The sequence below is a fragment of the Tachypleus tridentatus genome, unplaced genomic scaffold (assembly GCF_004210375.1).
Source record: "Tachypleus tridentatus isolate NWPU-2018 unplaced genomic scaffold, ASM421037v1 Hic_cluster_2, whole genome shotgun sequence".
Lineage (NCBI taxonomy): Eukaryota > Metazoa > Arthropoda > Merostomata > Xiphosura > Limulidae > Tachypleus > Tachypleus tridentatus.
In genome coordinates, this window is record NW_027467782.1 from 28,192,524 (window position 1) to 28,215,421 (window position 22,898).

A 22,898-nucleotide genomic window follows, 5' to 3' on the forward strand; every position below is an offset into this window, starting at 1 on the left:
CTAATACTGCACTGATGTGGTTCTAATTTGAGATAACAATCATATGCATAAATAAAATTTATTTATTTACTATTAGTTCAAAAAATGCAAGTCGACAGAAAACTGTTATAACTAAACACTAAAATTTGCCAGTAAAGTGCCAAAATAAATAGACTGCTGTAACATTTTTGTTAATTACAAATTCATCATTATAATCTTCACAAAAACTCAGATTCAAAGTAAATATTACAGTTTAGAAATACCAAATGTTATGGTGTTTGATGAGAGAACATTTTTTACTGCCTCAAATATAAACATTTTTCACTTCCAAGGTTAAATTCTTAATGCTTTTAAGTTCCAGAATCTTGTACTTCCAAATGTATACATTTAGAACATACAATGTTCATAATTTAACAGTTTCAAAGTTTAAAAAAGTGACATTTATAAATTAATAATTTTCAAATTTACTACATTATAACATAATAGTTCAAAATTTTAAATCACAGCAAAATCCTGGAGCTTCCAATTTCACAATTTTGGCATTTCAAAATATTAAAAGAGGTACTTTAAATAATTTCATCAAAAGTTTTACAAACAACTAAGAACAGTATCTGCTTTAATAATTACAAAAAATATTACCACTGAGATTTATATTTACTTTATTCCAGTGTCACTTAGATTTTTCCACAAATGTCTCAGGCATGTTTAATACTGAAGCTTCTAGCAGACAACTATAAGCCCTCTGTTGATGACCACTTCTAAAAAACACAGGTTGAAAATACTATTCTGAAAATTAATGGACATGATTCATTGTACAGTTAATGGATTCTAATCATAATGTATGCAATATAATAGTGCAATTAATTATTACATAATTAATATAATTATGCAATTAATTATTACACAGATACTTCTTAGTTTTTAATAACAGTTAAATCTAATGATATAATTTAATTACAACTCATTCTTAAATAAATTCTACACTTAGTGTATGGTACTAATTCTACAGTTATCAGATGAATTACTATCAAATATAATATTTATTCTAATGATTCAAATCTAGTACCAGTTCTGGACTTTAGCAGTGAACTTGAATACAAGCTATAATATGCACAAGATAGTTGATGAACACATGAAAGCTTCAAGCATGTCAAGAAATTGAAGTGGCTATAAAAATATACGAGTTAAAACAAAGAGCATTTATTATCATAAAAAAAAAAAACCTAGATACAGCACTTACAGATTCCTGTGCTAACAAACTTCCAAAACAAGCACTGAGAATCTAATGTCCCCATAAATTAAATCAATTATAGAAAGCATGGTGTCCTGAGACTCGTTGTTGAATGTTTATGCAAAGCTACACAAGAGCCATCTGCACTAGCCTTCTCTAATTTTGAGTGATGAATTATATAGAAAGCAATTAGCCAATACCATCCACCACTAACCTTTGTCAGACTGAATAGTGGGACAGACTGTCACAATATATAATGTTCCCACAGCTGAGAGGGTAAACATGTTCAGTAATGAGGTTCAATCCTGTAATCTGTAGATTACGAGCTGAAAAGCCTAATTATCAAGTTTCAGATGTAATTTCTACATGACAGTTGCATGAAAGAGCCTTCTGTAATGGAGACTGTGCTGTCAGAATATTGTCAAGATGTACAATCGTTAGACAGAGCACAACTATGTGGCAACATGAGCTGCAGCACTCCAACAAAATCATTGACTCATTCTCTGTGTTTGAATATTTTCAATAGGGGTATACAAGTTTAGATTGATTGATATCCTAGGTAGATTATGTATGATATCAGTAGTAACCAGATGTATACATTTATTCGTATTACCTTTTGTTATATGGGGTTCAAGTCCTATTATTTTAGCATTACTCTAAGAAGAAAACTATATGTCAGAGATTTCTCTAAAAACACATATACAGGATATGTACACAATATTAAGTCAGAAAAGCATTTAGAAGCCAAAAACAACTGTAATTAATTTGTATCAAATCACCTAACAGAGAGAGATCATATACAGCATCTTCTGTGGATTCCAATATCCTGTAGAAACATCAAGACTAAAAACACTAGAATTCAGAAATATAAGAGATACACAGTAACTGGTAAAAGTAATCTATTATAAAAGCCCACCATGCCACAGAATAATTCTACCTTAAGGTTCAGAAAACTGCTAGTGGGGTAATTGTCAAATTATCAATACAATATCATTTTCATATTCAAACCCAGTTCTGCACAAGAACCATATCAATCCACACACACAAAATGTTATCCTCATCACCTCTTATGCCAGACTTACAGTCCCCTGAAACATGTATGTTGTATTTATTCACTTATGTACAGAAAATGTGAGATAGAAGAACATAATCAAATATCTATCAGATCAACTGAAACAAGCTTTAGTTTCATTACATCCATCAGTAGGCCTCCATATTTCTGTAAAGTTTGAGGTCTGTACCCTCACGATTTTGGACATTTTGCTACTCTGGTATCAAGCTAATCCCTAAAAATTAAGCAACTTCAAAAATAATCTATTCTAGACAAAGTTCAATGGTTCTTACAATATTCTGAGTAATGGCACACATTTAAATCTCCATTATCATACTGTTGACAAAAAGAGAAATAAAAGCAATGCCAGATGGTAAACAAAATTATTTTTGAAACAGTATGATTTGGTTTGTAATGTCCTCTTTTGTTTGATCATTCCTGTATAAAACTTATGGACCTTACCTATGAAGATAGAATCCTTTTAAATATGAAGTTTTCTTTCAAACTTATAACTGGGTTATAAATAATACATGTCTTTTAACTTGACATAATTTTAGGCTAAAGTGACAATGCATAATTAAAATATATATGTAAAACGGCTGGTATGGGCAGAGAAAAACTCTATGTAGCAGGTTTTCTCACCATCATGGATCATAAATTATTTCTTTAACATTTTACTATGTGACACTAACAACAGAATCAAAAAGTCAGATTTTGATGAGAAATACTCCCCCAACTTAACTCAGTAAACTGGATTACGAATTTGTTTTTTTTAAAACTGCATTTAGTTTAAATTTTCATCAGAAGCTTACAACCAAGGTGTGCTACTTGTATAAATTGTGAGACTAATATATAACTTTACTGTGATTATAAATTAAAATAATTTAATAAACATTAATGATTCTGTTAATGTGAACAAAGTGTTAGAAGAAAATGATACCCCATAAACACATTATATAATATTCTCTCTGTGAGAATGTACATAAAAGCTCAATAATGTCTTACAAAGAATTAGAAATGAGTAATAACTTCTACATGCATGCACTGACAGGTTTAGGAACTTTTCAATGTGATATCTTCAGTATTAGTGGTGCAGGAAGGAGAGAAATAGGTGGAGTGCTTGACTAGACACGCAAAATTTACAACGAGGAATTTAAAGTATAAGAAGCTGCTAAAAGTGTTTCCCCCTGCTGTCAAAGTCAGTTAAGCCTGTAAAGATTTAGGGCATGCCCTCACCAGAAAATTGATATAATTTACAGTTGCTATGCATGTAAAATATGTAAAAGTGGGGATGTTACAACACCTTCAGGTCTGATGCCTCTGAAATACTCCATACACATTTCAGAGAAATGTATGTTACTATATGATATTAATGAAAGAACAGATCAGATTAATAATTGACTGAAAAGTTAAAGGAACAGTACAGATGAGCTGATTACAAGAATTTATTTGCAGTGTAATAAAACCTACTTTCTGGCAAGTTTTGCACTTTGTAACCAGCAAGTTACGATTTCGTAATCAATCTTTTTGGTCTGCTCAGGAATGTGGTTCTTGGCTATTGTAAGGAGAACCCGGTACAGATTAAGAAGAGGTTCCTGATAACGAAGTGAGGACTGTAAAACAAAGAAGTAAAAAAAAAACACTCATGAATACAAAATATTATTTCTAATTCAAAATCTCCTCTACTAAGTACTGTTTAAAGGGAAGTTAAATACAATTAACAAACATTTATAATCATAAAATATAATTCATCTAAATTTTAGCCTTTAAAATAAAGAATTAAGTAAAAATAGACAAATATTATATGAAAACCAATGAAACAGTTGTTATAATTAAAATGGTATATCTTTAAGTTTGGGTCATGGTATTTCAGTAAATTTCATTTCTATATTACTTTTAATTATTTCTAGAGAGACAAACAGAACTATAAGTGCCTGTTCAAGGTTAGATTAATAAAATTTTAATCTTTGTTTTAATGTAGACTTTGATTATTAGTATACTAATTATTTTAAAACGTTTGTGTATATGATCATTAAATGATTCTTTATTATTTATATTGTATAATCTGCTTTAAACAATTTATGTTTTTAAACTCAGAAATGTGTTCTCGTACCTAAAAATGTACAATATCAAAGATATAAATGTTGAAGTTCTTATCATTAGAGTAGTTGCTCCCGATATATAATGAGACACTTTTTTTTTAAAACAAGAATGATAAGTGCTTTCTATTTTTCTCTTCACATCTCATTTGGTATCTTTAAAGCTTTAAAGAAATAATCAGTAATGTATACAAACTATAAGTTAAATTATCAATATCATTAGATAAAAAAATCATTCCTAGCTTTTGAGACTGCAGTTTTATATATTCTATTTGTAATAAAAGTAAAACCTGAAACACATACTTGAACCAATTTTCTTCTTCCTCTCCACTCTTCTAAGAGTGGAGTTCAATCTACTGACTGAGGAGTAGCTTCCTTGAAATGAAGGGCAGAGACCTGTAAAAACTTAGACTGCTTTCTCCATATCTGTCAACATGTGTAGTCTGGAAGAAAAAACAAACACATACTCCCTAAAATCTTAAACTACATTTCAGTGTCTGATGAATACAGAAAAACTAGTATATATATATAAAAAAAGTAAACTAACAAAAGAAAAACACAACTGAGATAGAGAATCATGTTAAATATCTTTCTAAACCATTTAAACATTTTTTAGCATGAAAAAAGAAAACACAGCTGAAAGCAGCATAATAAAAAAACATACTTCTAATTCACTGTTACTAAGATAAAAGAATAATATCTGATGATATGATGATACCCCCAAACAAATGTAACATTTCCATGCAACTAGACATGGAAACAATTACATGGATGGCTGGTTGATTTGGTGTTCTAGCAACCAGGCTATGTGCACCAAACATCTGGTTAAAAGTTAAAAGTAAAGTAAAATTATTAAAATTCATTAAAGGAAATTAAAATAAAGCAAAACAAAGTTACATTTTTGAATTAAAAACACAAATAGCATTAAATCCAACTTTTACATCTAGTCTACAGCAGTAAGAAAAAAAAACTACAGTAATACAAGTTGTGAAGGACTTTTTACAGCATAATTATAATTATCATAACTTGCCAGAATGACCAACAGGTAGTTAAAAAGTAGCATTAGTCACCTGAAGTTGGCCTTTCCATTCCTGGTTTCAAGTTATTGGATGTTATGGCCATTTTCTAATTTTAGATCGAACTAGATGTACTTTGATTCTTAAAAGTGAATCACATCAAAAAAATGTCTAATATATAAAGTAAAAAAAAACAAAAAAAACTTTAATAGCATTAAAAAAGATTAATAGACTTTAAACAACTAAAAACATTTCAAAGGTGGACAATGTCACCATCGCCAATAACAATATCTAACAAATAAACCTTGGGACAAAACATGTTTAAAATGGTGCCATAATTAAGTCGTAATGACACCAAAACAGTAAAATATGGCTTAATGTAACAGACAATACATTGGTGCATCAGTCCCAGATAAAAGAAAACGATGAATTAAGAAACTGTGACCAATGTGTAGTCTAGTTAGGACAATTTCCTCTTTCCATTTCTGGTTCTTAAGAAAGCAAGATAGCCAAAGTCCAATAGCACGTTTTATTTAGAAAAGCTTGTTTTCACGTTGCTCACTCCAAGTCGACTGCTAACTGGCATGAAGCTGAGCCTTGAATACAGGACCATAGTCCACGTATGGAACAGAAACAGCAGTGATAGAGCCAGAGCAGACAGATTTATCTGCAGTGTCACCAAGCTCGTTCCTGCAAATACCAATGTGGCCCAGTATCCAAAAACACTGGACAGAAGTAGATGTTAAAGAGAAATGGGCCAGTCGATTTTGAATATCAGTAAGAACTAAGATGAAACAATTCAAGGACCAGTAGAGAACTAAGCGAGTCAGTATAAATAGTACAATTTGAGTACTGCTTAGCTTCTGTGTGATACAGGACAAGAGAAATGACATACAGTTCAGCAGTGAACACAGAAACTGTAGAGAGGATTCTCTGCACAACCACCAAACCATGGCTGAGCCCACAGAGTCACCTGAATTTGAACCATCTGTATAAATAGGAATGGAAGGGTGGTTTGAAAGATGTTCTGCAAATAACATACAGTATTTCCAATCAGGAGTGTCTGCTTTTCTCAGATGACTTAAAGAAAGGTTACATCTTGGGACTGTAATAAGCCAAGGTAGGATGAGCTGACCAGTGGATACAGCAAATGTTATCCAAGGATAGACCCAATTCATCCAACTGTACTTGGATACAAAGGCCAAAAGGAGCAATGGCTGATTGTCTATTTTGCAAAAGCATGGCCCACTGTGGAAAGAAAACATAATCCCAGGTGGAATGTTATGGTAAGGACTGAATTTTTGATTCATGAGATTCTACGTATAAGCTATGAACAGGGGAAGTGCTGAAAGCCCTGGTGCAGAGCTGAAGTCCCTGATGATGATCTTGAAGGCCAAGGTGCTGGCAGAGCCATAGACCAGTGATCCATACTCTAGTTTTGATCAAGTAATAGCCTGATATATCTTTAGCAAAGAACATTGATCCACTTCCCAAGATGTGAAAGAGTGGATAGCTTTAAGTCTAACTATTGAGACCTATGAAGAGAGAATAAAGTACATGTAATTAATAACCATGGAAAACATGGCTGACTAAACGACAGCACAATTTTAGAATTTCTGATTTCAGACAAACGTTTGTAATTTTCTTCATTTCTTGTACATTAGGAAATACGTTAATCAACACTTGATTCCAGCTATAAGCGTGTACATCTATAGTGAGTGTGAACAGTACAAGTCAAAACACAGATCATTGTACACTATTGCACAAGTACAAATATGTAACACAGATCATTGCACATTGTCAACTGTAATAGTACAAACGTGTAAAACAAATTATTGTACACTGTCATCTGTACTTGTCAAATATGTAACACAGATCCTTGTACACTGTCAACTGTACTAGTCAAATATGTAACACATCCTTGTACACTGCCAACTGTAATAGTAGACACATGTAACTTAGAGATAACACAGAATAGTTATTTGTTGTCAAATACATAAAACAGTTCTAACAGGTTTTAACAACTGTGGAGTGACATACATTAAAATATGTAAAAAATTACGTGAAAAATATGCATGGAACTGTAGATCTAACTGTAATACTATCACAGAGAAATAGTGTGCAAGTTTTATCTGCAGTACTGTCAAGATAGTGTGCAAGTTTTATCTGCAGTACTGTCGCAGAGAAATAGTGTGCAAGTTTTATCTGCAGTACTGTCGCGGAGAAATAGTGTGCAAGTTTTATCTGCAGTACTGTCGCAGAGAAATAGTGTGCAAGTTTTATCTGCAGCAACAGAACCATTGTAAAATATAACAGACGTATATTAGCACTCAGTGAACTATTATAGAAAAAAACACAAATAGAGTAGAACACTAGAAATATGGTAGAACACAACAGAAATTTTAAAACACAATTGAAAAAATTGAAATCTAGGTCTTATTAGGTAAAACTTGTTTCAAAAGGAGTTTCAACAACTCCCAGACCAAATATATATCTTCACTTGAGAATGACACTAGATAACAATAATGGAATATAGGAAGTCCAGTTAGCTTCTATTCTGGAAATAGTAAATAGGGAATTTATATGTGAAAACCATGTCTTAAAGTGAAAGGTTCTTTTCAGATGTTTTAAAATATTATTGAACGAAAATCAACCATGTAGCACAAAGATTGCACCCAAGGATTTTAACTCTTGCAACACATCTGTGAATAAACTCATGTCTAAATACTTTGTCAAGAAAAAGTGATAACATTATTTGAATGAGGGTCTCATTTACACTACCAGAATAGAAGGATCATTGATGTAACTGGAAAGTATTACAAGACAAATATCTTTATGGGCAATTGAGTGCATTACAAAAGATTGGAGCAAGTGTAAAAAATTCAGACCAATGCTTAGATGGGCAAAGGAAGAAATCCTAAAGGTCCAATAACTGCTATAAATGTCAGTGGAGGGAGTATGTTTTAGAATTTGTTTGCTAGATACTAAAGTACAAGACATTATGAAGCATGTTGATAATTTACTTGTTGGTACCAAGAAACATCCTCTTTTTGTAGTGCATGTAGGAAAAAATGATAATGAAAACTAGACAAGAGAGAGGAAATGCTTAAAAAGTATAAAGAATGCCATAAGAGATTTAAGGATAGAAGTACACATCTGAGGTTTAAGGAATACTCCTTCAAGCCAGATACTGAAATAAATTATTGAGTAAGATCCAAAGTTTAAGTAAAAGATTGTCAAGTGGAAGTGGATACTTAGGCCAACTTAGTTTTTACAATAAGGGAGAGATTATATGCTAAAGATGAGATTCACTTAAGTAGGTTAGTTAGTAGGATGTCTGGTGAACTTCTAAAGATGTTTGTAAAGATATTCAGTCAGTTACTATCATATCCAAAGTCACATGTTGCTGCTATCAGGAACTGCTGCCAACCTGATCTATTATTCATCCTATGACTCAACTCTACAAGACCCTTTTGTATAGTTGCAAATAAGCTAACTAGGGCAATGTGAAATTTGTATACATGAAGTATAACAAGATAAATACGTATTAAAGACAAATTTAGTAAATTTGACAGTGATTCCATGCACTAGGCAACCAGCATTTTGCATAACTTAATTTTTGAAGTCATCCTGGATCATTTGTTCATTGGCTAAAACCTACAAAAACCTGATTGGACAAAAAGCAGATAATTGTCACACCCATAAATCACATATTGTACTGATCTTGTATTGATAAAACAATATTAATACAGGAAAAGAAGAAAATGGCTTGTAAGTGCAAAGGGCATACGTATGATACTTGTAGGAAATGTTCTCGATGTCAGTGTGGATGCAACAGTTTAGGCTTGGAGATCAAAATGGCAAAAGAAAGTGGGAAACAGCTGCAGAGAAAATTAAAGGCAGAAAGAAGAGGAAGGATTGATTATACTATTCCATTCTGGAGTGATAAAGATGAAAATTCTAACATTATTTCTAAAGATCCCTTGGATTTCATGATACCAAAAAACGAAGCAGATTATCCACGAACTCACGTGTAAATGCAAGGTATTATTGTAGTACTTCAACAGGGCACAGGAATGATGTCTATTCATTTTGAAAGTTTTTTTTTTTGGTATCAAATCCAGAGCAATGTCAAACTTCCAAATTAAGAAGTTTGATAGACGGAATGTTTCAGACCTCTTGACAAGAATAATTATTTGCTTGCATTCTGTATGACTATAATAAGGATTCTATGCACCATGTTACTTCAAAGAGATGCTTAAGGTCTAATGTACATAATAGGAAATGACATTTTTTAACATATATGATGATACAAAAGTATTCTCATCTGTCAACGATGTGCAACATTCTCTGCCAGAGAAAAGTTATACTTGCTCTGATATGTTACTCAGGGGCATTCAAAGAAGTGAAAGAGAGATTGAAGAAGAAGCTTTTTAAACAACTACATGGCACTTTCATTGACTGAAGACTGGGTTTCAGCTAGAACCTACAGAATGATTTGTCCAACTGCACTGAAAGCAATAGAGTACCATTGACCAAGGTGATGAGGATTATCCCACTAATGCCAAGATGAAGGCCTTTGTTTACTCTGAAAACAAATAGAAAAAAATAGAGAAGAATACAACAAACTATGCTTGATCTTAGAAAATAGGCTGAGAAAGTTAGTCAACAACACAATACTATACATACATCTTCCAAGGTGGACATTCACCAAAAAGAATTAAGTTGAATACTGTGTACTATGAGAGTCAAAAACTTGCAACAGTGCTGGTAATTTGTGAATTTTTCATTAAAATTCTGTTTGGAATTTTAGTTAAACCTGAAAACACTAAAAATATGGTTTTAACTCATTGTGAAATAATGTTACATATTAATGTCTACCATACAGCCCAAATCCTAAGTGCCTGGCCCTTGAAAGCATTGTTTAAAATAAAAATAGTAAATTCAACAATTTGCTTAGCTGCTATTATTCTAGTATCAGGAATATTAGGAACAAGATAGACAAGTTCAAAGTTGTAGTTGAAATTGGAGAGTGTGGTATAAGAGGAAACATGGGAACTTTGTTAAGCTTGGAAAATATTGATATTAGGAATCATTTTGAAACTAGCTGATGTAATGTATCAATTCAAAGCATATGGAAGACAATAGGGATCCCTTGGGGTAGAATAGTACATCAGATCCAACTGCCCTAAGGGTACCTGTGAGGTTTGGTGACAAAAAGTTTAATAGTTTGCCAGCCATAAGTGAACAAATGTACAGGAAAGACATAAGGTCCCCATGCTAACTATTTGAGGTCCCTAAAGGTACAGGCCAGATTTGGTGACAATCAGTCCAGTGATTCACAAGTTACAAGTGGACACAAAATTTTTGTCAAGTAGTGCTTCATAAATAGATAAGAGGTCAAATTATTTAACAGTGAAAGGCTTTTTAAGGAAAAGGGGGTTGAGAGACTATTTACCTAAGAAGTAAACTGTGGATTGTTAAGTTGAAAACTTTAGAATGGAAGTTACAATTAAAGGTTGCAAGTGCAGGAAGGTTTTAATTGGATTATTGTCAAGGGAGTGAACATTATACAGTTTATTACTGACCTTATGTATGTGAGGTCGATGATAAACTGTATAATAACATCAAGGATTTTACTAATACAAATATTGATGCAATTGTAATAGGAGAATAATTTTAGACACATTGATTGAGACCGTGTAAAGTCAAGTAATGAAGGAGAGAGACTTCTTGAAATGATTCAAGATGGTTTTCTATACCCAATAGTCAGTCAGCAAACAAGCAAGAAGGTATTCTATTTTGGATTTATTAACTGCTAATCTTTAAAGATGAAATGCTTCTATGAGTTGAAGTGGAGGAGTATTTAGAGAAAAGTGATCACTAAATAGTTAAGTGTAATGTTTTGCTATACTTTGAGAAAAACAAGAAATGAGATCTTTGTTCTTCTGAGACCTTGATGCAAGATTTATCATTCGTGAAAAAAATAGATTAAGCCAAAAAAGCAAAAGAATAACAGGAAAGATCAAATTTAACTAGTTTACTAAAGATATAAAAGAGAAAATCAGGGATAAATACCATGATGTTAAGTGATTTTAAGATATTTAAATTGACAGATATGTTAAAAAATTTGTAGAACTAGAGAAAAGCTACAGATTTTCTTAAAAAAAAAATAGGAAGCTCAAATGGGCTTATTTAGCTGATAAAGTTAAAACTAATTACAAAGATATATTTTCAAAGTATGTTAAAGACAACTAAATTGTTAATGGTAGGAGTGGCTTCTGGTTCCTCATACTGGTTGACTGGGTTGTAAGGAAATTTGGACTAAAGTCAGGTATACATAAATGATCCTAATTCTACATTCAGAAATAAATCTTCTCTATCAGGTTTGATACTGAAGAACCAGCATTCCTGCTGCTCAAAATATTTGAAATTAGGTATAATCTTTATGATTATACATTCTTTTAACTATATATAAAGTTATGAAATGGACTTGAAGTTTGAAACATAGCAAATAAATGTCACATAACATCAGAATTATTGATTCTGACAACAGAAACATATTCAAGTACATATTGAGTTTCTGTCTTTTCTAATATTCAGCCTGTAAAGCCGTTATCAAATATAACAAATTCAGAAAAGAAAAATAAAAGAATGTAATAAAATGTGTTACAGCAAATGACAGAGATAACATGAGAGTTGTTGCAAAGTCAAATTTATGAGTTATTTCAAAACACCATAGTATATTTATGATGTGTTATATTTACAAAGTTTAATTTGTTAAATTATTTTACATAAATACAAAAACAAAACAGTCCAATTTATGAATCACTACTATTTATAGGAAATGATTTATGTTTCTACCACAAAACTACTATGGGACTTGTAAACCTGATTAACTATTCTAGCACAATCCTTTTGAGAATTGGCAAATACAAATAAAAAACCAGCATATCAGTTGAAAGGAAAGATTGGAAATGGGTAAGAGGAGGTAAAGTACATATTGGAAATACATTTTCAATGTAAGAAAATGTTAGTTTCTGAATAAGTACTACTTCCACTCACCCAAAGACAGAATTCCATACTGCAAAGGTGGAGAGGTTAGTAAAGGTGTGACAGTATGAATACTGTCATTGAGCAGATAGCAACTGCCTTAAAAGAATGTGTAACATATGATAAAAGAAGGCACACATGTGGGGTATAGAACTGTTTCTAGAACAGGTATGCTCTTCTCCTAGTAATGAACAGAGTAATACCTGTGAGGCAATATGTAATAGGCAAGCATCATATCTGTTTGTAATTGATAATGGGCCCAAATAAATATGTGCCAAGGGTAGAGTGTTGGGGCACACTGGAGCATGTCAGTTGATGTCTAACTGAGCAAAACATTAAGTAGAAATACTTTGTTATTGTGAGCAACAAAATCAATCTTCCTCATCAAAACAGCAAAAAACAAAAACTCCATGGGAAGCACCTTGTACAAGTACTTTGACAAAAAGTTGTTAAGTAATTCAGAATCAGCCAATTGTTAATAGATAATGCATAAGTTGTCTATATATATAACAAGTGTTAGCAGTGAACATAGTGACAGTTAGTCACAGTAAGGTGGCTGATAATGTGATATAAGTGGCTAAGGGAAAAAGCCTCAGGATACATCAGATTATGCAAAGTGCTGTCATTTTCTAAAAATTACAGGAATAAGCACCTTGGATACATTGTATTAGGCCAAATGTGGTCTGGCCATGCAGAAACATCCAGTGCAAATGCCTTGCATAAGAAATTGATTTTGAGATAAACAAGCATGGTAAAACACGTCAGAGGAAGTGTCTTGGATCCAGAACATTATGTTGCTGAATAATCAATAATTATATTGACAATAGCCCTCTGCTTACCAAGTGAGTACATGTGAGCTGTGAAGTTTGATTTATTTCATTGAAAAATTCCCATTCAGGAGGAAACTTCCATGGTCCAGGACTCCAGCTACTGGGAACTAGAAGTGGAAAGGACTCTCAATGCTCCAGTAGAATAGGGGGTAGGGGAATGTGCACTGGGCAGTCTGGATGAATGATACACTGGAGACAGTGAAATGAGTGTGTGAGATTTCCTATATATTTTGAAAAGCAGAAAGATCCTGATTGTAAGAATCATGGATCAGTATAGAAGGACAAAAATACCAGTCTGCTTTGCTCATGGAGTCTGTTAGTGATGGTCCTTTATAGGTGAAATAGTGATTAAAACAATTATGTATATACACACACACCACTACACAAGTGCACAGTAGTCTTACAAAAACACACCATCTAACAGTGAGCATTATAAGAGTATACAGATTTAGTGCTGATATAATTATAAGCATACTTGACCAGGCAACATCTATCACCAGGTTGGGCCCTGAAATATAATGTATATCAACAAAATAAAGTAAAAGTTATTAATACATTGTCTTAAGAAAACGATAAATGCCCAAAAACGACATAGCTAGGATGTGCAAATAATGTGTGACAAATGTATTGGGAGTTGTCTGCATACCAGCCTGAATAATCTTCTCTAAAGGACAGTAGTTTTGAGCAGCTAAAGAACCAGTTAAATGACAAATTTGGTGAGAAAAACTTTATGTCAAGAGTGATCTTCCATGAACACATCAGAATATACCAGTTGTACGAGTTAATGAAACCAACCAGTAAGCATAATAGGTGACAGATCACAGGAAACAAAGAAATTCCATTGCAAGACTCATAAAATGAAGCAGTACAAACCACATAACACAGAAGAGAAGAAATTGGACACAGAAGTCAGTCCAGATACGAAGAGGAGAACAGATGAAAAATGAGAGGTAAGGAGATAGGAGAAAAGGTGAAAAAAACCTTCTTGGGCATCCTATGTCTTGGGAAGGTAGGTCTAATCAGGATAGAGGATAACATACAAGGAAAAGTAAAGAAAGTGGAAAACATTAATGCCATAAATACTGGGAAAAATGATGAATGTATGCCAGGAAAAAGAGAAAATAGCTCTTAATGAAAAGATGGTACAAGGAACATATTGCAATGACTTCAAAGGGAGAACTGGATACGGCACAAATGTGAACATTGAGATTCTAATCAAGCAGAAGAAAGGAAGGTGGCAGATGGCTACATGAGATTAAGTCCCTGAATAAAGCAAAAATATCAGATAAATGGCACACATGGAGATGGAGTTTGGTGATGTTGGTATGAAATACCTCCTAGAGCAGTTTCTGGAGGAGCACTCAGGACAGAGGGAAGGGCAGAGGCTGTTGCTCCAATAAGAGACAAAGCAGAAGGAAACATGTCCATGCTAGCTAATATGATGCAACCAGCAGAATATAACAAGGAGTGGTCAGGATAAGAGAAATAACTTTGGAGAGAATTCTGGTCATAAGGTAGGCACATAGGTGAAGACCTCTCCAATAGTGACTGAAAGCATCCTCCCCCAAAGTTATAAGGTGAGGGACTAGAAATCAAAAAGAAAGAAGTGAGTGGTGAATGTATATATATATATATATATATACACACACACACACACATATTTATAGAGCGAGACAGTACTCTCAGTTGAGAACACAGCTACAGAAATACCTGAGGATGAAGAGACCACCACTCTGAAAGAAAAACCTGGTCAGAATGGGATAAATAGCTAGACACAGGTTTCATAATTTTGGGAATATGAAACACTAGAACTTTCATGTCATAGTAGTTGGTTTAGTACAAGATATCCCCAGCCTGAAAACACAGAGATCTGGACATGGTTCCCTCTTACTTAGCTCATGACAGTGGAATTGTCAGACTGAATCATGAAAACAAACCCACAAAAACCCAAAAAGACAACACAAAAGTAAAAACCTAAACTGAATAACATGAGAATAAAAAAGTACCTGCTCAACAATGACATGTTTGAACTCACATCTACTGTACAATTAGATGTGAATAGCAGTAAAGAAAGAGGAACTTTCAAAGTAAGTAACATAAACACTGAAAATAAGTAAAAATAACAAACTGCCACACCCAAAAAATTAACCAAAGAGACATATATCCAAACAGTAATGATTATGCAAATCAGTACAATATTTGTTTAGAACAGGTGAAACTGTTTATTTTAAAATACCTGTTATAAGCTTTCAAAGATGTCATTCATATTCACAGTCCCTCTGTAGAATTGAAAGCTTCTACTTCTGTTAATTAACTTGTTACAAGACTTTAAAATTACACCCTCACCTTAGTAGTCCTTCTGAAGTAATTAATACTGCTTTTCCTTGTATTCACTGACCTGTCATAGGCTTCCATAGCTATCACCCATCTACACAATCCCTCTGCAGCAGTGAAAGCTGTTTTTATTTTCTCTGGGTCAAAGTCAGCATTTGAAGTGTACTTATCTCTAATAGCTTTGATTGATTTAGCAGAGATGTTGTCCAATAAAGTAAAACATAATTTTTACTAGCAATATAGAAACTACTAATTTTTAACAGGCAAAACAATATGGCTAATATAGCCTACCATCTCTGTTACCATTATAATACAAATGATAAACCAAAATGCTTTCTGTACACTAATAACAATATACCTACAAACATTGTTTTTAAAGTTTAAAAACACCACAGGTATAAAAATTATTACTCATACACAAGATCACACAACCAGTACAAAAACTATCTGAACTGACAAATGAACCAAAACAGCTGCAGAAATATTTCAGTAACCAAACTCAATTTTTATATAAATCATAAGAACAAATTCTTATAATAATACATATTTTTTTTTTATTTTTCAAAATGTATTAAACCCTATATTAAATTATTTATGGAATATCCTATATGCCATAACCAGTGAACAAAATAAACGTGAGTGAAAAATAAATTAAATCTAATCAGTACTGAATCAGTTTATTTCTGAGTTTGTTTGTCTTTTCCAGCACAAACCCACATGCTGTGTCTACCATGGGATATAAAACCCTGGACTTTAACATTGTAAGTAATATATTCAACTAAACATATATAATTATCTCATGGAAAAATACTGATAAACTGCTTTTTATCTCTTCCGTGAATCTAAGTTCAATTAAACTCAATAAATTACATGGCGTTAAATTGAATTTGGTAGTAAACATACATTTTGCAAAATTGTGGAGATTGCTGAGTTGTAATGAAGCATCAAGTGATCAGGTTACAAATACAGAAAAACCTTTTTAAAAAATGAAATACATGTAAAAATGGCTAAAACTAATCTTTAAAAACAATGAAAACAAAATAGTAGTGATGGCATATTCCTCCATGACAGCATAGGGAAGAATTAATGTACAGCAATATCCTACAGTACTGAAACACTTGCTTATATGTGTGATTCTGGAAAAACTTTTTTATTATGTGATCTGCATTACACTACCAGTTTTTTTAGTTGGAGGGGTATTTTTAGAATGGTCATTTGGGCTTTAGGCCTGTCAGTTGCTAACATCATTAAGGCTATCAATATGGATGTGTGGAGCTGTAATAATGAAGTTATCAGCACTTGATCGGTTGTTGTGTGGCTGTGTAGCCTAAAAAGGGCACTGCTGCACATAATTTAAAGTTCTAATGACCTGTTGAGCTAACTCTCTTCCTGACCACTATCCATTTCCCTATTATATATATCATTTAGTAAATTTTATGGATACACTTATTTGACTACTTATCCAAATTAGCACAAACAATAAATTAGTGTAAGTCATAATAAAAATATGAAGAATTAGTTTAGGTTACCCACATGGGTAGGATTATCTGGATATTAAGAAATCTGTCCTGACTGGGGCTTAAATCCATGATGCTTACTTACAATAATACTCTATAATAGTGTTCTATTATCTAAGCTATCAGGCTTCAAGTCCCAAATAGCATACTTCTAACCTAACTATTATACCAATATACAAAGAATTTTCAAAAATCTCATATGTGCAATTTTTCACCCATTAGTTATGTTCAGTTGCAACGTGCAACAAATAACTACAACTGTTAGAAAAGTCCAGACTAATTTTTTTCGTACAAAATTACTTTAGGTACTGTTCATTTTCAAAATACTTTGAGAAGAAATATTAAATAATACCTGTTACGAATGCAACTTCTACAAATGTTTCTACTTTCAAAATATCATTTGGTTTGATATTTTTCACACAATAAAATTTTGCCAAACCTATAATTTTTCAAAACTTATTTTGTATACAGTCTGAATTGGTCCCTTTCAGGACAGAGTTTCAGACAATAAACTGCTATTTCTAGAAAAATTTACGAAAATGTTTCATTTAATACTATTTCTGAAGGTCTGGATTAACTTATAGGCTACAAAGATCAACAAACACATACTGCTTACAAAAGGTTCCGAGTATTGTTGCATGCGTTCATATTTGGATGTAAAATTCTACAGATATTAGAAATTTCTACAAGACTAAAAAAAAGCATTTGGATCATACATCCCTTAGAATATATATATATTGCTCTTGGCACATACCACTTCCAGAAGGGTCAGGAATACGATCTGGCTTGATACCTTTGAGGATACAAATTGCTTCCATGACAAGCTTAACCCCTGCAGGAGGTCTCTTCATAGTTTTCACAATAGTAATATCCCAAAAAATAAAATAAATTTAAAAGGAATATAAAATCTAAGATAAGAGATCGTATTCAACATTACTATGATATGATAAAAATATGTAAAAATAAAATTTACAGAAAATAAGTAGTTTTTGTAAAATAAACAAAATAATACATTAACATATATTAACTTTAATAGCATATAATAATTTTTTAAAACAAAATGCATGATGTATGAATAATTCTCTATAATTAACAATAATTAAAAGTAAAGAGTACTTAAAATCAAGAGTTCAGATGAAATACATGTATAAAACTGTCAAAATGCAGAATCTGTTGTGTTCATAACATAAATAGAAATACTGACAAATGGTTAGATAATATTAAATCTACATATAATAATATATTAGAACTTAATATGAATGTGTTATGACAAAGTAACTGAATAGGCAAAATATTCAAGAAAGACTTACAGCTGGGGTTAAAGTGTTGAGTGCTGCCAAAGCAGCTTCTAATACTGGCACAGCTTCTGCTAAGTCAGTATCACATTCATTTTTAATGGCCTGAGCAGCTTCAGCCTGCTCATCAACTTTAACAATCCGCTCCACTTCAGCAATTTCTGCTGATTCTTTCGCTACCACAATCATGATCTCATCAACTTGTTGACTAGCAATTACCAGTTGTGGTTGGAGTTCAGTAAGTTCAGTCTGCATTAGAGATACCTTGGCTAGCAGCACGAGCCAGTTTCTCTAGTCCAACCTCGTAACGTTGTTTTTGTTTCATCACAATCCTAAAGCATACATTAGTGCACTAAGACTTTAAATTTATGATACATTATTTGATTTAACTAATTTTTATGTCAACATTTAAAACATCAGATCATATAAAATATTTGGTGTTGCTGAAACTTGTACAAATAAATAATCATTACTTACACTATTTCACCTGTTTTTGTCAACTTTTAAGTCGTTATAAAAACCTGTCACATACTAGGATTAATATTAACAATATTTTAATTCCAAAACAAACACAATGAAAAGTCTATGCATTCTATGTATGTTTCTTATAATCAGACAGATGTGCAATAATAACAAGATGGCAAACAACAATTTATAAGCATAATAAAATGATTTATTTTAGAATATACTACAAATTTTGACAGAATACTGGACTCTCCTCTTCAGGTATGATCTCTAGCTAAGCAATATAGGGTTCGTAAATAAGCACAGAAATTAAAACCACATGGATTTAATGTAACAAAAATTATGTCACATGGTGAGAGGATTATAGACAAAGATAAATGCTGGTGAAATGTAAAAGTGGTAAATAAATTTTGCCAAATTTGTTTGTTTTTGAATTTCACGCTAAGCTACACAAGGGCTATCTGTGCTAGCCATCCCTTATTTAGCAGTGTAAGACTAGAGGGAAGGCAGCTAGTCATCACCACCCACTGCCAACTCTTGGGCTACTCTTTTACCAACAAATAGTGGGATTGATTGCCACATTATAATGCCCTCTCGACTGAAAGTGCAAGCATGTTTGATGCAATGGGATTCAAACCTCAGATTATGAGTCAAATGCCTTAACCCACCTGGCCATGCTGGGTCATTTTGCCAAATAAAATTGATGTTGCTCAAACCATTATCAGTGTTTAATGAAAGGGTCTCTTGCCTTTTGGGTTGGTGTAGGAGAAAAATTTTGTCTGAAAGCATTTTGTGTGACCTGATTCAAACTGATGACACATCCAAACACATGTATGGAACTCACTTTTGTGCATGTGATCTTAGTGACTTTGGTCCTTATTTCAAATAAAATTTTTACTGTATATTGGGTTGAGGAATAATTCGTGAGCGTTTTTTCAAGTTAAAAAATATTTCATGTCATTTAGTAGATAATGTTTTGCTCTGATAGATGGTGTGTTTGATTTTCATATGTCTTTAATTTTTGCTTTCATTTTCAGCTCATTAAATGGAATGTCAAGTGGACAAAATCGAGCATTTTCGACACCATCTGCTTTTCGCATTTAATCGAGGTGTTAACGCCGCCGAAGCTGCTCGTGAGATCTGTTCTGTGTATGGCAAAGGAGCAATGCCTGAAAGTACCGCCCGCCGTTGGTTTTCGCGCTTTAAAAATGGTAATTTTGATCTGAAGGACGGGTCACACACTGTGTTTGATGAAGAGCTTCTCCACGTCACACGACTAGAGAATTAGCGGAGCAGATGGATTGTGATCAAAAAACTGTGGTGAACCACCTTCATTCAATGGGCAAGGCTCAGAAACTCGGCGCTTGGGTGCCACACTGTTTGAGCGAAAAGAATAGAAATCAGCGCATCACAATTGCCGCCAGTTTGCTTGCTTGCTCGACATCGCTTAACACATGGTCACAAGGAGCGCTTTCTTTACCGCATCGTCACTGGCGATGAAAAATGGTGCCTGTACATCAATATGAAGCGGCGTGAAGAATGGCTCAGCCCCGACAGAAACGCGACTCCTCGAGCAAAACAAGACCTCCATCCTCGAAAGACTATGTTGTGTGTATGGTGGGACTGGGAAGGCATAATCCATCACGAACTGCTTTGGCGCAACCAAACAGTTAATGCGGATCTCTACGTTAAACAACTGCACCGACTTAACGAAGCAATTCAGCAAAAAAGACCAAATCGACAAAACAGTGTTCTTCTGCAGCACGACAACGCTCGTCCTCACATCGCCAATATGACCAAAGCAGCGATTCAAGAACTTAAATGGGAAGTGTTGCCTCACCCTCCATATTCGCCAGACTTGGCGCCATCAGATTTTCATCTCTTTCGATCGCTTTCGAATGCATTGCGCGGCGTATCGTTCAATAATGACGTGGAATTGAGCGCTTGGTTGGACGAATTCTTTGAGTCAAGACCGAAAGACTTTATCGCCGAGGCATTGAGAAACTTATTGAACGATGGGAGGAAGTTATCAACAACAATGGAGATTTTATTGTTGACTAATTTCTTGCAATTTCGTTTAAAACAATGCATGCTATATACCAAGGTATTACATGAAATAAAGTATCATAATAAATGTTTTGGGTGTAATGTGATCATGCATTGAAGTATTGTATAGTCTTGCATGTAATGCTTGAATGAAATTATTTAAAACGCTCACGAATTATTCCTCAACCTAATATTTCTTCTTATGTTTGCATGAAAAACTGTATACGTTTTACTTTTGTTCCTTTAGTACCGGTTATTTCAAATTAGATAGTTAATGTTAAGTGAAGGTTTGAATAGTTTGTATTCAAAGCATTGTATATCAATGTTCAAGTTATTAAATAGATTGGTAATCTCATTAGCAATGTTTGGCACAAAAATAAAATGAAATAACTTTGTTATGCTTTACACCATTGATAGGGGAAAGGTTAGCGTTTCTTATGGTTTTAGAGTTTAATAAAAGCTCTATCTATGATAATGGTATTGAAACCTCTAGATAGTGCTAGATTTCTTAAGTAGTTCCAGTCAATTTGTATGTCTTCATTGTGGATACAAAGTTGTAGAGCATAGTTTGCATAGGCAAAGTAGAAGGATTTTTATGTGACAGATATTGATTAGATCTTATGTGTGATGGTAAAGTAGTAGCACAAGGTTTCCTGTCTAGAGATGGTCACTTTATTGTTTTCTCCTTTCACGTTAATATCCAATAAAAAAGTAAGACCGCTGTTAGATTCTACTTCATGTGTAAAAATGAAGACATTAAATCTTAAGGCATTTTAATGAAATTAGGTGAATTATCTTTCTCATGCCACAATATACTAAAAACACTAAGAGACAGACTTTCTTAATTGTCCAATTTAATGCCACCAGTGTTCTGAAACAAATTTCTCTGAGTATGAATCTTATACAAACACATAATAATGATTGATGATGGACAAAGCTTGTTGAATGTGTGTTACATTTTTCCAGCAAAACATAGAAATACAGAATGAGTAAATAGGAAGATTAAAGTAAATTTATTATGGAAAGCGAGACCTGTCAACACTGCACTAGTTGTACAGATATGAACAAAACATATCACAACAGAAAGCTGCTGTTCACAAGCATATTGACTGTAGCTTCTTCGATCAGTGCCATTTCTGAAGCAGTGAGTGTTTAGTTACAGGTTTCACTGCTACAGCCAGGTAAAGATTGTCAAAGTTAACGATGTTAATCTTAGATAAACGAAAAAGTTAACTATCTGAAACTAAACCGTATATCTCGCACTACCAATGACCAGCAAATACGCGTGTGTTGAGAATGCTGGTCTCGCACAACGAATATCTTTATAAAGTGGGTATATCCAGCAAAAACTTTCGAAGGTCGTCTTTTACAAGATGTCACGTGCCACTCCAATTCTCTAACATATGCATAGGTCTAGACAATTGTCTTTTTTATATGCTTATAAAATAAGTAAAGGAATAATAAAGATATTGTATGTCGGCTCAATATACGGTCACATTTTACATGAACAAGCAAAACATACTGTGGAATTAAAAGTAGTTAAAATTTATTTAACTTCTGCATTTCTATCAGAACTTTCCACCAATCTATGGGTTTGTTTATGCACTTGAATTATCTTTACTTGGAAAAGAAAAGGACAATATAAACCTACAATATTTTCAACTCTAACAAGTTTGTTTCGCATAAAATTAAAAAATATTATCAGACGTATAAATACGGATAAGATATTTGTGCACTAGATATCGCGTCCATCTTACATTAAAATTAGAGATAACTTCCACATTAAACTTGTGTGGAGGTTAGGGTAAGCCTTGAGACCACCATAAATGCCGAACTAAATTCAAGGCCGTTATGATGTAATTCGCAATTTGATCTTTAATTAGCTTTGCGAGCACCGTAATAAACCATAGGACGTTCAGCTCTAGGGAACGAGCTGTCAAGGAATAATATACTAAATGTTCATCAGAGGGCTATTGAAACTA

At 33.1% G+C, this 22,898-nt stretch overlaps 1 protein-coding gene and 1 long non-coding RNA gene across 2 annotated transcripts; one reads left to right on the forward strand and one right to left on the reverse strand.

Annotated features, from left to right (window-relative positions):
- Window positions 1-637: 637 nt before the first annotated feature.
- LOC143242194 (dynein axonemal heavy chain 7-like) lies at window positions 638-19,102 on the reverse strand. Its single transcript, XM_076485550.1, has 5 exons — window positions 18,421-19,102; window positions 17,865-17,955; window positions 4,664-4,803; window positions 3,732-3,874; window positions 638-737 (listed from the first exon to the last, which is right to left on the reverse strand). Exons 1-3 carry the CDS (start codon window positions 18,658-18,660, stop codon window positions 4,790-4,792), a joined length of 345 nt encoding a protein of 114 aa, XP_076341665.1. The 5' UTR covers window positions 18,661-19,102; the 3' UTR covers window positions 638-737; window positions 3,732-3,874; window positions 4,664-4,789.
- On the forward strand, window positions 14,969-21,698 carry LOC143242195 (uncharacterized). The gene is made up of 2 exons (XR_013022555.1): window positions 14,969-16,354; window positions 19,908-21,698. It is a non-coding gene; the product is annotated as an uncharacterized LOC143242195 (long non-coding RNA).
- Window positions 21,699-22,898: the final 1,200 nt, after the last annotated feature.

Excerpts from the sequence above, each read along its gene's own strand:
- LOC143242194 (XM_076485550.1), bottom strand. The coding sequence starts at position 18,660 with ATGCAGACTGAACTTACTGAACTCCAACCACAACTGGTAATTGCTAGT. Across the intron at positions 17,956-18,420 it reads TCAACACTTTAACCCCAGCT|AGACCTCCTGCAGGGGTTAA; the intron begins GTAAGTCTTTCT and ends AAAACTATGAAG.